Source organism: Onychomys torridus, chromosome 1, assembly GCF_903995425.1.
Source record: "Onychomys torridus chromosome 1, mOncTor1.1, whole genome shotgun sequence".
Taxonomy (NCBI): Eukaryota; Metazoa; Chordata; class Mammalia; order Rodentia; family Cricetidae; genus Onychomys; species Onychomys torridus.
In genome coordinates, this window is record NC_050443.1 from 10,078,296 (window position 1) to 10,094,519 (window position 16,224).

General features: G+C 50.0%; 2 protein-coding genes across 3 annotated transcripts; both read left to right on the plus strand.

Annotated features, from left to right (window-relative positions):
* The first annotated feature begins 2,558 nt into the window (after positions 1 to 2,558).
* LOC118578674 (paraneoplastic antigen-like protein 8C) lies at positions 2,559 to 3,330 on the plus strand. Its single transcript, XM_036179821.1, has one exon. It carries the CDS (start codon positions 2,667 to 2,669, stop codon positions 3,318 to 3,320), a length of 654 nt encoding a protein of 217 aa, XP_036035714.1. The 5' UTR covers positions 2,559 to 2,666; the 3' UTR covers positions 3,321 to 3,330.
* A 9,434-nt stretch (positions 3,331 to 12,764) lies between these two features.
* Ccdc8 (coiled-coil domain containing 8) lies at positions 12,765 to 16,022 on the plus strand. Of its 2 annotated transcripts, none has more exons than XM_036193965.1 (2): positions 12,765 to 12,824; positions 13,216 to 16,022. In XM_036193965.1, the coding sequence occupies exon 2, from the start codon at positions 13,795 to 13,797 to the stop codon at positions 15,670 to 15,672; it is 1,878 nt and encodes a 625-aa protein (XP_036049858.1). In that variant the 5' UTR covers positions 12,765 to 12,824; positions 13,216 to 13,794; the 3' UTR covers positions 15,673 to 16,022. The 2 variants fall into 2 exon arrangements, with proteins under 2 accessions (XP_036049858.1, XP_036049850.1); XM_036193957.1 differs by lacking the exon at positions 12,765 to 12,824 and adding an exon at positions 12,951 to 13,097.
* The last annotated feature ends 202 nt before the right edge of the window (positions 16,023 to 16,224 follow it).

Here is a 16,224-nt window from a genome sequence, read left to right on the forward strand (position 1 = left end):
GCTTTTGAAGGATAATGTATCTCTGGGTTACAATGCAGAATGCTATTCATAGAAATGAAGCAAAATGGGGCTGGAGAGATGGCGTATGGGTTAAATATGATTCCTGCTCGTGCTGAGGACCCAAGTTCAGTTCCCAGTATCCAAGTCATGCAGTTCACAACTACCTGTAGCTTCAGGGGGTCTGACGCCCCTTTCTGGCCTCCTAGAGGACCTGCACACATGTGGCATGCACACACACACACACACACACACACACACACACACAAAGCTTGTATAGAAGAATATTGTAGATGAATTCTGTCCCCCAATCCTCTTCTTTTATAAGTACATGTGCTTTTATTTTTACTTAATTTTAAAAAGACACATATATTATATATATGTGTGTGTATTATATATACACACACACACATTATTTGATGTGAATTACAGGTGGTTGTGAGCTGCCATGTGGGTGCTGGGAACTGAACCCGGGTCTTCTGCAAGAACAAGTGTTCTTAACTGCTGAGCTATCTCTCCAGTCCCTTCCCACCCTCTTTTGGTGTGACCTTTGCAGTGCTGGGGTAGAAGTCAGGGCCTGGAAGGTACTAAGCAAATGCTCTGGTGCTGAGCCCTGTCCCCAACCCAACGTCTTTGGAATTAGAGAAAGGAAGTGTGCTCACAGGACTAGATTCACACTATGCTTCCCATGTTACATAAACAATCAATTTATATACAGTACAATTATGTTTAAATGTTTTAAGATTTATTTTTAAGTGTGTGTGTGTACATATGTATGTGTACCTGTGTGGTTGCCTAAAGGGACCAGGATGTGCATTATATCTCTGAACCTGGAGTTAGAAGTAGTTAGATTTTTAATATTTATTTTATGCCAATTTCACTATGTAGCCTTGGCTGGACTGGAGCTTGCTTGTGTAGATCAGGCTATGTAAACCAGGCTGGCTTCAAACTCACGTAGATCAACCTTCTTCTTCCTCCTGAGTGCTAGGAATAAAGGTGTATGCCACCACCTTTGGCTACAGGTGGTTGTGAGCTACCATGTGGGTGCTGGGAACCAAACTTAGGTCCTCTGCAAGAGCAGTCGGTGCTTTTAACCCTTGAGCCATCTCTCCAGGCCCACTTCCTGTTTTTCTAGAGGATCTGAGTTCAGTTGGAAGTTTTCTTGAGGGGCAGCTCACAACTGTATTTCCAGTTCCAGGGGAATCATACGTCCTCTTCTGACTTCCATGGCACCAGGCACACATGTGGTACACAGACATACACACAGGCAGAACATTCAAACATAAATATATAATAAATAGATATAGAAAGAAATATAATATCTATATAGATATATAAATATAATAAAACATAAATATAAAAAATAGAAAGACTTGAAAATAACTTTCCACATGTGTTTATTTATGTGCATCCAACTGTTCTTATTTTATTCAGGGAGTATCAGTCTGTTACAATCTGTTGCTTTTAACATTAATGCTTGGGCTGGGGTGTATCTCGGCAGAATGCCTGCCTGGCCACTAGGAGCCCTAGGGTTCCATTCCCAGAGCTGAATAAGCCAGGCATGGTGTTGTGTGCATGTAGTAGCCTCAGCTCTTGAGAAGCAGAGGCAGGAGGGTCAGAAGTCCAAAATTTTGGTTATATAACGAATTCAAGACCAACCTTGGAGATATGAGATCATGTCTGGGGGGTGGGGTGGGAGGAGAGACAGAGATAGAGAAACAGAGAGACAGAGAGATATAGAGAGACAGAGAGAATGAATGAAAAAGAAAGACGCCTCAAAGCGACGCTCAAATTCTCTGAATTGGCCCGTGGGTACACTTCCAGCTGGCATCTGTGTCCTTACCAGCTTTGCCATTATTCTTTAGCTATATCCTAACTTTCTGAACCCAAACCACATTGCGGGCTTACTTTGTATCTTCCTTGTCCCCCTGCCCACGCCCTGCCAGAGAAAGGAAGAGAGGAGCTGACCCTTCGCTTCCTGTAATGACCCTTCTTTGCCTTGATCTCTGGTTTTAATGCAGCAGGACCCGCCAATGGCAGAGGCGATGGTCTAGCGGTTGCCATGGAGACCGCAGAGCCACAGTGCACGCGGGGAGCTATGACGTCATTGCCGGAGCCAATGCCGCTTCCACCATCGTCACTTCCTGGTCTTTAACTCTGTCACAGGGCACGTGAGGGCAACCTCTGGGCCAGCAGTGAGAGGTGAGCTGCTCCAACTTGCCAAGTTGCCACTCACGACACTCAATTAGGGGTGCAGCAGCAGCAGGGAGACCAGCGGTCTGGGGTCCACAGAGACTGTCAAGGCACCCGGCAGTGCAGCAGAGTCTGCGTCATCAAACTCTCCTTGGAGCGCCCTTGCCCAGGACCTGGGAGCCACGGCCACCCAGCTCCAATTCCGTGGCCAACCTGAGTCCCTAGGAACTTCCAAGAGTGAGCTCAGAGGCGGCAGGCTGAAGAAGGCTGGGTTTGGGTTGGGGATTTAGCTCAGTGGTAGAGCGCTTGCCTAGCAAGTGCAAGGCCTGGGTTGGATCCTCAGCTCAAAAAAAAAAAAAAAAGAAGGCTGGGTTCCCCTTGACTAAGTTGGACCATTTTGGTCTTTAGTAGCCTCACCCGTGAGGCCTTGTTTTCACATTATCCTCCCAAAGCCTCTCGGCACCCTGGATCCTTCCATGGGTTCTCAAGGGAGCTCCACCGTGCAGGAGTGCGCGCACAGCCGCCTCAAGGAGCTGGGCAAGATGGTATTTGGAGTCCAGGACATTGTATTGTTAGAACATGGATGCCAGGCCTTGGAGGTAGACAGTTACAAGTCCCTGATGGTCCTGGGGATCCCAGAAGACTGTAGCCACCAGGAATTTGAAGTCATCATATGGGACCCCCTGAAACCACTAGGCAAGTTCAAAGTGGCTGGGAAGGCCTTTCTCGAGGAAGATAGATCCAAGGCAGCTGTTATTAGGTTGGCAGAGGACCTCAGTTACGACGTGGTTCCCAGGGAGATCAAGGGTAAGGGCGGTATGTGGAGAGTGATCTACATGCCCAAATGGCAGGGCGTCGGATTCCTCAGCAAGCTCAATTTGTTCCTGCGGAGAGAGGGCAGGACGGGAGAGGGCGTGGCCCTCGTCCTCTGGTGGGAGCTGGGTCCCACCATAATGGGTCCTGGAGAGCTGCCTTCCAGGAAGTGCTGCCCGTCTCCGCAGGGGGAGCATGCAGACCAGGGGGCCGCCACCAAGGGGCATGGGATGCCCCCTCTCGAGGACCCAGAGAAAGAGGGCAAGAAGAAAAACAAGAAAAGTCGGCGCCGACAGCAGGCTTCTGAGAAGCTGTGAGGTGGTGTTAGAAGAGTGTGTATGGGGGGCGGAGGGAGGGTGTGAGTCGTCTGAGTGGCTACGGAGTGACTGTGGGAGTCACCTGAGTGGGTACGGGGTGACTGTGGGAGGGCACATAGCATTCTGGCACTTGAGAGTGCATGTGGATAGGAGGTGATGGGCCGCGAGTGGGTGACTTCTGAGTCAGAATGAGTACCATCCGAACGTTCCGCGCGGCGTTTGACTTCGTGAAGAAAGCTTATTTATATTGGTCAATGCTAAGAATTGTGCTAGGGCTTTGAGCATGCTACTCAAGTGCTCTATCAGGAAACCATTCAGCCAGCCCCCTCACTCGGCGATTCTGGGCAAACTCTTTGTTAATGAGCCATGACTACAGTGTGAGCCTGATACTTTCATCTAAGTGAACTTGTGGACTGCAGCTGAGTGGGTTTGACTAACGTTCTGTTGAGTGTGGGCTCGCTCTCTCTCTCTCTCTCTCTCTCTCTCTCTCTCTCTCTCTTTCATTCACTCTGCATATGTCTATTCCATATCTACTGTATCCCAGAATGGTACTTGGATCTTGGAATAAAGAGGGATGAAAAATCCCTGTCTGTGTAATTATTATGAGTAATAACGGCGTTACTTGGATACACATCTAAGTGAGCGAAGTTTTCGTTTTAGTAAATTTAGATAAAGTTGAGGAGTCATATATGGTAGAGTGTAGGGCAACTTCATTCATTCAACCAACAGAATTTTCCTGAGCATCTGCCATGTGCCAAGTACAGGACACAGTTAATGATGTTTGCCCTTGCCATCATGGCTCTAATTCTGTATTTGGGGAATTGTGGGTAACATCTGAGAACATGAAAGTGTGTGTGTGTGGGGGGGGGGTATTGCTGGAGCGAGGGAGAGCAACTTCTGATCGAGAAGGGTCCAGAGACTTAGAAAAGACCTTTAGCAACTGGAGGCCAGTAGGACCAGCCCCTGCAGAGGGAACCAAATCCATAACTGTGCATGTGACTGTTGCCATAGCAACCACCGAGGGGACAGGTGCCTGCCTGCTAACCATTGCCTGAAGAGAAGATCCAGGATGGCAAGCTTTTGGAAGTGTCTTGCTAGACTTGCCAAAACCAGAGCTGACCCCGGAAGAACCTTTTCGTGAAGATTCTGGCTGGGAACAAAGGTTATTCTGCCGTTGCCAGAGGCTTGGTGTTTGAAGACAGTTTATAAACCACGGTTGACGTGGGCTCCCCACTGGCTTCACTGAGGACTTTACTGTTCCGTATATATCCCTAAAAAGCTGTGACTGTTCAATGCATGGCAACTCTCCCTTATTGAAAGTAGGGTTAGGAGTGAGACCCTTCAACCCCCATTGGCACCTGAGATAAGCATGTAGGTCTCCCCAAATTAAAATCCAAGAATCGTGTTTTGGAGGGAAGAGAGATTCTTAAAAAAAAAAAAAGCCCAGACTTTCCATTGACACACACACACACACACACACACACACACACACACACACACACACACAGCCAACCATGATGGCTCATGGAACCTCACTTGGGAGGTGGAAGCAGGAAGATCAAGAGTTCAAGGCCAGTCTTGGCTACATGGGATTTTGTACCAATAAATAATAATTGAGTCCTCCTTAGGTCTATAAACTGAGAATCACGTGAGGGTGGAGAAGAGGGAAAATGTTGGGAACATAGCATGAAGGTCCACGAGCCCGCAGATCCAGAGAACCCTGGAATGTTAAGCACACAGAACTGTCTTTCCAATGGGAAAGGTGAAAAGCCCATTCTTCCATCCAGAAAGCTGAGATTTGGAGGTGACTAGGAGCCTGGTGAGCTGTGTTATCTCTTGGGCCAGGCCATAGCAAGCTCCTCCATCTAGGACAGAGGGGCTAGTATTCGAAATGACCCTTATAGTCAGAGCTTCCTCCAACTCCCAGAACCAGTATTGGAAGTGGCTAAAAGCCCAATGACCTCGATGCTCTCTGTATGACTGAGACCAGGCTAGACCCTTAGGCCCTTAAGTTAGTACAGGTAGCCTATCTCCAGTACCCTGAGCTGAGTTTCGATGTAATTACACCTCCTTGTGCAATGGGGGTTGTATTATACTGGGGAACTTTCCCTCAAATTCTACTGGGCTTAAATACCTTGTGAATAAACTGCCTGTCAATAGACTCCCCGAAATCTGATGCAGAATGAAGTCAATCTGCACCCGTTTTTTCATTCTCATCTCTTTGAGCAGTTCGCTTCCCTGTGTGACACCTGCAGGGACCCCCCCCCCCCCCCAAGAACAAATGGTGAAATTCAGCTGTGGATGGGTGGAGAGAGTGTCTCTTTTGGGACACCTACAAACTTCTACTACTTCAGGCATCTACTCGGGCTCCAGGAAAACTGCATTTCAGAAATGGAATTTATGGGGGCTGGACAGATGGCTCAATGGTTAAGAGCACTGGCTTCTCATCCAGAGGACCTGGGTTCAATTCCCAGCACCCACATGACAGCTCACATGTGTCTGTAACTCCAAGACCTGACACCCTCAGACAAAAACACCAATGCACATTACATAAATTAACCTCCTCTTCTTTAAAAATGTGATTTATGTACACACAAAAATGTAATGTTTTGAGACAGTCTTGCTCTGCAGCCTGTGCTGATCTGAAACTTACTGCATACCTCAGGCTGGCCTTTATTTAGCTCATGATCTTCCTGCCCCACTCCCTCTAGGGTTGGAATTACAGGCTTTCACCACCTATGCCTCTGTGCTGACTTTTCTACTATCTTATAACGTTGAGACTCCCGTATCTTGGTTGGGGACAAAAACATCAAACTGTTAGCATCAAACTCACTCAATTCTCTGGCCTCAGTCTCCCAAGTGCTGGCTTTATAGTAGGAGCCTTCCCCTATCTTTCCCTTGGTGTTGTCGTACTGTGATGGGCACCAGATATATCATTTTCATTTTTAATTTTGTTTTGAGACAAAACTATGTAGCCCTGACTGGTCTAGAACGCAGTATGTAGACCAGGCTGGCCTCAAACCAACAGAGATCCACCTGCAAATACCCGCCCCCCCAAGTGTGTGGATCAAAGGTGTGCACCACCACGCCCAGGTACGCACAGGTCTACCTGTGACTTTTCCATCCCCCCTTTTTGATTTCTTGGAAGTTACTACTTACCGCCTGAGCCAAAGGCTGTCTCTGTTCCCATCTGGGAAGCCATGCCATCGGAAACACCTGTCTCTGTATGATCTCAGCAAATGTCAAGACACCAAAGGGAGTTTTCCAATTCAGTTGGTGGACATAACCTAAAATCTCAAACGAAGACACTGGTTTCTATCTATTTCCCAAACTGGCTCTATCTGGTACCAGCCTCAACATCCTTTTCTTTAGTACAATGCTTGGCGGGCTAGAGCTTTCCCTGCCTTCTCCACAAACACTTTCGAACTTCTTACAAATCCGTGGCCAAGAAGCCTGTGGCTCTATAGGCTGTTGAGATGATGAAGCCAGTAAAGGGGCCTGCTGCAGAGCCTGACCGCCTGAGTTTGATCCCCAAGTCCCACGTGGTGGAAGGCCTCCACTTGAGAGTCATGGACGGCATGTGCACCCACCCCAGCGTGCGCACGCACTCACACAAAATAAATATAATTTTAGATAAAGAAGAGGTTCTTGCTGGACGGTGGTGGCACATGCCTTTAATCCAAACACTCAGGAGGCGGAGGCAGGAGGATCTCTGAGTTCGAGGCCAGCCTGGTCTACAAAGTGAGTTCCAGGACAGCCAGGAATAACACAGAGAGACCCTGTCCTGAAAACAAAATGAAACAAAAACAAACAAACAAACAAACAGAGGTTCTTGGCTCCACATTAACTTCTCAGTCCTGGTCCTGGAGTTCCCACTCTCAGAACACCGCGAGTCTTTGCTAATGATTACATTAGGCTGATCTCACGCAGATGCGTCACTGGCTCCAGCACGTCTGTCTGATGCATGCTGTTTAACATCAGGGCACAATGGCTGCATAATAAAGGAGAATGTGACAGTTCTCTCTTCTCATTTTGCAGCCTGAGGCATGCACGTGTTCCCTGGTGTTTCTCATATGGCCACTGTGCCCATGACAAGCGATGTGGACTGTTATTAAACGCTGCCCACGAATCCAGAACCCAGAGGCCATTTCCTTTGGGAGGTTGTTGGGACCAGGTGACTGCAGGCTGTTGCTGGGTGACAGTGACATTTGGTACTTAGCTGTGCCCATGCTTCAGATGTCAGGCAGAAATCCCCATGTGAATTACAACAACCCTCCCCACAACCCCATTTAAGAGGCGGGTCCACCCTTCTTTGTTCTTTGTGGTCGGTACTCTACTGTATAAATATAAACTAATGAAATACATGGACACTAAAGTAACCACAGTGTGCCCTGGGTATGCTGGAGGAGCTGAGGGAGCCACATAAGACTTCCTTTGGCAAAATGATCTGGTTGCTTAAAAAAAAAAATGGGGGCTGGAGAGATGGCTCAGTGGTTACGAGCACCGACTGCTCTTCCAGAGGACTCGGGTTCAATTCCCAGCACCCACATGGCAGCTAACAACTGTCTATAACTCCAAACTCTGACACCTTCACACAGATGTACATGCAGGCAAAATGCCAATGCACATAAAATAAAAATAAATAAATTTTTTTTTTTTTTTTTTAAAAAAGAGTGGGTCAATAAAATGGTTAAGCAGATAAAGACTCTTTTGGCCAAGCCTGATGATGTGAGTGGGATCCCCAGCACCCATATGGTAGAAGGAGAGAACAGATTCTCACAAGTTGTTCTCATACATGTGTGTGCACTTCCCTCCCCCCACCCTCTCTTGTGCACGCACACACAGATTATTTTTTAAATTCCCCAAACTCCTTTGATGAGTTTTGCCCGATAATTTTTAGAAGAGCTGCTAGCTGATGCCGTGGGCTGAGAGAACATGAAACAGCACAAAGTTTCCCTCTACCTGGCTGGCTCCCGGGGCCCCCAGGCTGTTTTCCAATGCTCAGGTGAAAGGTGGGACAATCTGTTTAGAATAAAAACAAGTGTTGGGAAGACTGAAGGATGAGTTTAAGGCCAGCCTTGGCTACATGAAACCCTGTCATAAAAACTTAAAAACCTCGGCTGTTAGGAGCACTGGTTGCTCTCCCAGAGGATCTGTGTTCAGGTCCCAGCACCACATGATGACTTATCGCATCTGTCACTGTGTTTAGGAGACCCACTGCCACCTTCTATCCCCTCTGGGTACCAGGTAGACAAGTGGTGCACATACATGCATGCAGGCAGAACATTCATACATGTAAAATAAATTTTGTTTAGAAATTTAAAAAAGGAAACACACACAGGCAAAACAAAAACAAAACAAAACAAAACAGAACAAAACAAAAAACCCCATAAAACAGTGACAGGTTCTATCCTTCAAGCTAGGCATGGTGGTACATTCTTTTAATCCCAGCACTTGGGAGGCAAAGGCCGGAGGACCTCTCTGAGTTCACTGCCTGCATGGTCTATCTACATAAGGAGTTCCAGGACACCTAGGGCTACAAAAAACAAATGACCACCACCCCCCCAGACCCAAAATAGGTCCCTGAAGAGAAAAAGAGAAGCCACCTTTCTCCACGTTGTTCTTTTTATTTGTTTTAAAAAATAGTAATTATTTGTGTGTGTATGGGCGGGTCAGAGGACAACAGAGAATTGGTTCTGTCCTCCCATGGTGTGTGGGTCCTGGGGGTTGAACTCAAGCTTAGTGGCAAGTGCCTGTACCTGCTGAGCTGCCTCGCCTGCCCTTATTATGATTTTATTTTTTCTGAGACAAGGTCTCTATATCCTGGAACTGATCCTCTCTGCCTTCCAAGAGCTGGAATCCCAGTGAGCCACACCCTTGATTCTTTCGAGAACTCTGGCTCTGTGATTGTGATCATTCTAAAACCAAATTAACAAGAAAGATTCGAGAAATGAACATTTTTCTTCTTCTTAAAGTTACGTGTCTGGGGATCCTCATGAGAAAGGGAATCCCAAAGGCAGTGAGCAAAGCAAGATACTTTGTGGACTTTGGAAACAAAGAACCCTCAGGTCTTTGTTTTGCTAGTGGATGGAGCCCAGGTCTCTCTCACGCCAGGCAACAGCTCTCCTGCCACTGTCTACACCCCGGGCCCCAGAACAACCAGAGCAAGACAAGACAGACAGGGACCCCAAGGGGAGCAATGGAATGAGAATACCAGGAGGGAGGGATGGTTGGCTGACTCACCTCTGCTCCTAGCCCATCTCAGCTGTCTCCTGCTGGTGGAGGATTTATGTCCTGCCTTGAGGCAGACAGAGGGAAGGGACAGCCAGAATCTCCCCTGCTAAGCTTCTCTAGCTCAGTGACCCTCATATTGAAGGGAGAATGACTCACTTCTTCAGGTTCCTTCATCTGCAAACTACACACAACAGGCCCGCAGTGCTCTGGCATACTTTTGTCCGAATATCAGCTTTCAATGTTATTAAATTCTTTCTTTTTAAAAAAAATTTATTATGTATACAATGTTCTGTTTGCATGTAGCCCTGCAGGCCAGAAGAGGGAGCCAGATCTCATTTCAGATGGTTGTGAGCCACCATGTGGGTGCAGGGAATTGAACTCAGGACCTCTGGAAGACCAGCCAGTGTTCTTAACCTCTGAGTCATCTCTCTAGCCCCTCAATGTTATTAAATTCAATCATTATTATTGGGGGTTGACCTCAACTCAGGGCCTTGTCTCCTATAGGCCAACACTCTACCACTGAGCCACACCCCAGCTCCTCACTGGGGGACTCTAGGCAGGGGCTCTACCACTGAGCCAGACCCCAGCTCCTCATTGGGGGATTCTAGGCAGGGGCTCTACCACTTAGAAATTAAAATCCCAGATATTTGATATTCTTATAAAAATTGCCAGTTTCTGGTCATTTCTGCTGGGGGTGTTTTAAATCACCCAGCCTGATGTGGCCCTTGCCTAGAATCCCCTAGTGAGAGGCAGGGATGTGGCTCAGTGGTAGAGCGTCTGTCTGCCTATATGTTATGGACAGAGAGGACTCTGGGAAGAAGAGGGGCAGAGAAGTCAGTCAAATGTGTAACAAGTCAGGCACACAGAAAGTGATAGAGGTAAAAGCCATGTGATAGAATGCAGATTAATAAAAATATAGGCTAAGTCAAGGTAAAAGAGCTTGGGCCCAGAGAGATGGCTCAGAGGGTAAGAGCACTGACTGCTCTTCCAGAGGTCCTGAGTTCAATTCCCAGCAACCACATGGTGGCTCACAACCATCTGTAACAAGATCTGGAGCCCTCTTCTGGCATGAAGGGATACATGCAGACAGAACACTATGAACATAATAAATAAATCTTTAAAAAAAAAAAAAAGAGCTAGTTAGGAACAAGCCTAAGCTATAGGCTGAGCTTTCATAATTGATAAGTCTCTGTGTCATTATTTGGGAGCTGGTGGCCTAAAGGAAAATTCTACTGTATGTGTGTGTGTGTGTGTGTGTGTGTGTGTACACACACACACACACACACACACATACGTATATATAGTTTATATATAGTATAGAATTTACAAGATCCGCCTGCCTCTGCCTCCTGAGTGCTGGGATTAAAGGCCTGTGCCACCACCACCCGGCCGATTTGGGATTCTTTATAATGCCAGTCTAGTTCTTGCTAGTTAAATGCTCCTTGACAGAGCTAAATCTTCAACCTCAAGGTTTCGAACTCATCACGTGCCACAGTTATTAAAGCCGGTGTCCCTGGGCGGTTTTGGCGTTCCGCTTCAAAGCATCTCTGCTTTGGGGAACAGGCCTAAGGAAGCCAGGAGGGGCCAGAGGAGGGGCTGCCTCTACGTGCTCTGTGGAAGCTCCCAACCTCTCCACTAAGCTCAGTCAGGGCCCCTAGGCAAGCCTGGTTGCCTTGGAGATTGCTAGTCTACCGAGGTAGTCACTGGGGCTGAGGGCTGAGCGCTAGAATGCAGTCACGTGAAGAAGGGGAGCGGTCACCTAAGCAGGCAGAGCGGAAGTGGTCCCCTGACCCAGGGGAAGCTGCAGGCGCGATACCCGCTCCTCGCCCCCAGCCTGTAACAGCCTCTCCTGCCACTTCTTTTTTTCTCTCTCCCTCCCCCGCTCCGTCATTGCTAATGATCTGCCTCCACGGTCTTCCTGAGTTCAATACAATCGCAAGGCGTTTATTTTACTTTAATTTTTAAAGACTTCTGTGCATGAGTGTTTTGCCCGAGTCTGTGCATGTTTGGTTCTTGTAGGGATCAGGACGTGCCCGATCCCTTGTGACTGCAGTTTGGGGTGACTGTGAGTCACCATGTGGGTGCTGGGAACCAAACCCAGCTCCTTAGCAAGAGCGGCAAGTGCCCTTCACCGCGGAGGAGTCATCTCTCTAGCCCTCAAGATTGTTGGTTTTTTTTGAGACTGGGTCTCTTGTAGCCCAGGCTGGGTTTGAACTCTCTTTGTAGCTGGGAATGACCTTACACCCTTTTGATCCTCCTGCCTCCAAGAACTGAGATCACAAGCGCGCACCCCATGTCTGATGTATGTTTTTATATTGGTATTAAAGTTACTTTTTAAATTTATTTATTTATTTATTTATTTATCTATTTGTTTGTTTGTTTATTTATTTATTTATTTATTTATTTATTTATTTATTTATTTATTGTGCATTGGTGTTTTGCCTGCACGTGCGTCTGTGTGAGGGTGTCAGGTCTCTGGGAACTGGAGTAACAGACAGTTGGGAGCTGCCATGTCCTTTGGAAGAACAGCCAGTATTCTTAGCCGCTGGGCCATCTCTCCAGCCTCTAAAGTCACTTCTTTACTTGGCTTTTGTTGTTGAAAACATTATCTCTAATCCTGGTATGGTGGCCCATGCCCATAAGGCCGGTACTCAGAGACTGAGGCAGGCAGGAGGATCACAGAAAGTTCGAGGCCATGTGGGATACATAGTAAGTTAGTAACTATGGGTACCACGGCATCTCTGCGATCTTAAAGATGTATTTGTATTTTTAAGAAAATAAAATGCTATCATTGTGTATGCATTTGCATATATGTATAATCTCTCTCTCTCTCTCTCTCTCTCTCTCTCTCTCTCTCTCTCTCTCTCTGTATGTGTAGAGCTCAGGTAGAGTTGGTTTTATGTGGGTATCAGGGATTGAATTCAGGTTGTCAGGCTTGCATGGCAAATGTTTTTACCCACTGAGTTATCTTGCAGGTCCCTTTTTTATGTGCACGAAAGTCTTGCCTGCATGTATGTATGTGCACCACGTGTGTGCAGTGCCTACAGAGATCAGAAGAGGGTGTTGGATCCCCCGGACCTGGAGTTAGTTACAGAGGTTTGTGAGCCATCATGTGGGTCCTGGGACTCAAGCCAGGTCCTCTGCAAGGGCAGTCTATGTTCTTAACTATTGAGCCATCTCTCTGGTCCCATCCCGATCATTGCAATGGCCTTCAAAAGATCTTGGCTATCGCCGGACGCACTTCTTAGCCGTGCACGTCGAGGATGGCAGGTTAGAGACCCATTGCCTTTTGGTGGGAGGAAAGATGATGACGTGGGTTTTGGCAGCTGAGATGGGAAGCCCTGGCCCTAGAGAGGCCCTGGGGGGCGGGCACACCTCTGTGGGGAGGAGAGGAAGGCTCCCCTGAAAGGAGTGGACAGCTCCGCTGCCAGTCTTCCCAGGCTGAGAGTGTAAGATGAGAAGGAGAAGGTGGGCCTCACCCAGGAGGGGAGGGCGCCCAGAAACTTCCTGCAGCTCTCAGCTCCGCCACAGACTGCGAGCAAGGTCAGCCTAGAGCGGGTGGCAGCCTGCCTAGGGGCGGGAGACCCTCCTCGGGGCTGGGCGGAGGCCTTTAAGCGCCTCGCCATATTGAACGGCCACGCTGATCCGCCTTTGTCTGCAGAGTCCTACTACACACTTTCGGAGGCACTTGGGGTGTCGGGGCCAAGGGAGAAGCGATCGGAGCCGTGCGGCCCCAGTTTGGAGCCGGGACACTGGCGTTTCCAGTTTGGACAGAGCTTTGAGCCTCGGAACTGACGGCGCCTCAGTTCACGTAAGCATCCTGGAAAATCGCTCGCTATAACTCCGAGGGGGTGGGGGAAACCCAACTTGGACTTGTCGCCTGCGGAGAAAATTTCAGGGAGGTGACACCCTGCATGAGCAGAGTTGCTGGGACCCTTCCCTGCCTCCTCCCCAAGACTACAAGCTTAGAGTTTTGTTTGTTTGTTTGTTTGTTTGTTTGGGCTTCTTGCCCCCCACCCCAGAGTCCACTCTGGAGATCTTAAAGACTCTCGAGAAAAGCCACGTGGGGGGCTGGTTCCCCTGGGGTTTCCTCCCCTCCCCCGATTGCCTGATCCTCTGGAGTGTCCCTGATGTCTGCAAAGATGTCGATCTGGACGTGTTAGTGGAGGCCTTAAGGCCCGTAGGCACCTTTAAGAAGATCGGGAAGGTGTTCCGCAAAGAGTCGGACTCCACGGTGGGAATGCTGCAGATTGGGGAGGATGTGGACTATCTGCTCATTCCCCGGGAGGTCCGGCTGGCTGGGGGCGTGTGGAGAGTCATCTCCAAGCCCGCTACCAAGGAAGCTGAGTTTCGGGAGCGGCTGATCCAGTTTCTGCAGGAGGAGGGCCGCACCCTGGAAGACGTGGCCCGAATCATAGAAAAGAGCACTCCACACCCACCCCAGCCCCCCAAAAAAGCCAAGGAGCCCCCCCGAGTGAGGCGAGTCCCACAGATGGTCACTCCCCCACTTCGGCTGGTCGTAGGCACCTATGACAGCAGCAACGCCAGCGACAGCGAGTTGAGTGACTTCGAGACCTCCAAAGTCAAAGGCAACGGGGGCTCCCAGGGGACCAGAAAGGTGCGCAAAATGCCGGTCAGTTACCTGGGCAGCAAATTCCTGGGCAGCGACGTGGAGAGCGAGGATGATCAGGAGCTGGTAGAGGCCTTCCTCCGCCGTGGGGAGAAGAAACCCAGCGCGCCTCCTCCACGTCGCCGAGTCAATCTGCCAGTGCCCATGTTTGAGGACAACCTGGGGCCCCGGCCGTCCAAGGCCGACAGATGGCGGGAGTATGTCAGCCAGGTGTCCTGGGGGAAGCTGAAACAGAGGGTGAAGGGCTGGGCGCCCAGATCAGGCTCCGAGGTGGGCGAGGCCCAGCAGGCCTCCATCGCAGCTGAAAGGACTGGAGAACTGAGAAGCAGCCACACTAGTCGGGAAGACAGCCCCAGAAACGCAGGCGATGGGAGCGACCAGACACTGGGTACCAGACGCTGGAAGCCCAAGATCAAGTGGGTCTCCTTGAGGAGGTGCAGGAAGGGGCAGGCGCCACCCCCAGCTCAGGCGACAGCTGGGGGACCCCCAGAGGCTGCTGAGAACCAGGGAGCAGAGGCTGCAGCTGAACGCGGAGCAGAGGCTGCACCTAACCCGAGGGCGGAGGCTGCAGCTAGTCCGAGGGCAGAGGCTGCAGCTAGTCCGAGGGCAGAGGCTGCAGCTAACCCGAGGGCAGAGGCCGTAGCTAGTCCGAGGGCAGAGGCTGCACCTAACCCGAGGGCGGAGGCTGCAGCTAGACCGAGGGCAGAGGCTGCAGCTGAACGCGGGGCGGAGGCTGCACCTAACCCGAGGGCGGAGGCTGCAGCTAGTCCGAGGGCAGAGGCTGCAGCTAACCCGAGGGCGGAGGCTGCAGCTAATCCGAGGGCAGAGGCTGCAGCTAACCCGAGGGCGGAGGCTGCAGCTAGTCCGAGGGCAGAGGCTGCAGCTAACCCGAGGGCAGAGGCTGCAGCTAGTCCGAGGGCAGAGGCCGCAGCTGACCCAACCGCAGAGGCTGCAGCTAACCCGAGGGCAGAGGCTGCAGCTAGTCCGAGGGCAGAGGCTGCAGCTAGACCGAGGGCAGAGGCTGCAGCTAGTCCGAGAGCAGAGGCCCCAGATAATCATGAGTCTGAAGTTGCAGCTAATCAGAGGACAGAAGCTCTACCTGACCGGAGGGCAGAAGCCATAGATAGTCAGAGGGCAGAGGGCCCAGCTAACCAAGGGACTGGAGCTGCAGAAAATCAGAGGGTGGAGGCCCCAGCAGACCAGAGGGAGGAAGCTGGACCTCAGGCTATAGCGGGAGCCTCAGCTGGCTCGGTTACCCTAGGAACAGTCTCGGGATCTGGGGTCCGGAAGCAGGTAAAGACAGTGAGGTTCCAGACCCCAGGACGTTTCTCCTGGTTTCGCAAGCACAGGAGGGCTTTCTGGCATACTCCCCGGTTGCCAACCCTGCCCAAGAGAGTCCCCAGGGCAGGTGAGGCTAGGAGCCTCAGGGTGTTGAGGGCTGAGGCTAGAGCAGAGATGGAACACAGAGAGCAAGAGGAACAGCTGTGAGGGGAACCCAGGTCCCCGCACCCTGCTGCCCTGTGTGAGCTGATAGGGTGCCTCCTTCCCTTGCAGCTCCTTCTACTTCCAGTTTGAAAATGGGGGCTGCAGAGGCTGCAGCACCTCCCACACCTTTACCCCCTTCTCTACCTTCCTCCTCCATCCCCCCTCTTTGTTTGAGACGGTTTTTCTATGCAGCCCCACCGGCCTGGTACTCCATCTGTAATTGGTCTCGAACTCACAGTAGTCCCCTGCCTTAGGAGTCCAAGCACTGGGACTGCAGGTGTGTTCCGCTACATCCGGTCTAGTGACCCTCTTTTGTTGTTGTTTTTTCAAGACAGGGTTTCTCTGTGTAGTCCTGGCTGGCCTGGATCTCACTCTGTAGACCAGGCTGGCCTCGAACTCACAGAGATCCGCCTGCCTCTGTTAGGACTAAAGGCACATACATACCACCAAGCCTGCCTTCCATGACCCTCTTTATGATCTTGTTTTTAATCTGATGAGACCATTCGTTTTTTAGGGTGGTATAGCTGTAGACACTTGATTTCTTAATACATTGTT

Bases quoted from the DNA above. Each gene is read 5' to 3' on its own strand.
- LOC118578674 (XM_036179821.1), top strand. From the start codon at position 2,667: ATGGGTTCTCAAGGGAGCTCCACCGTGCAGGAGTGCGCGCACAGCCGC.
- Ccdc8 (XM_036193965.1), top strand. From the start codon at position 13,795: ATGCTGCAGATTGGGGAGGATGTGGACTATCTGCTCATTCCCCGGGAG.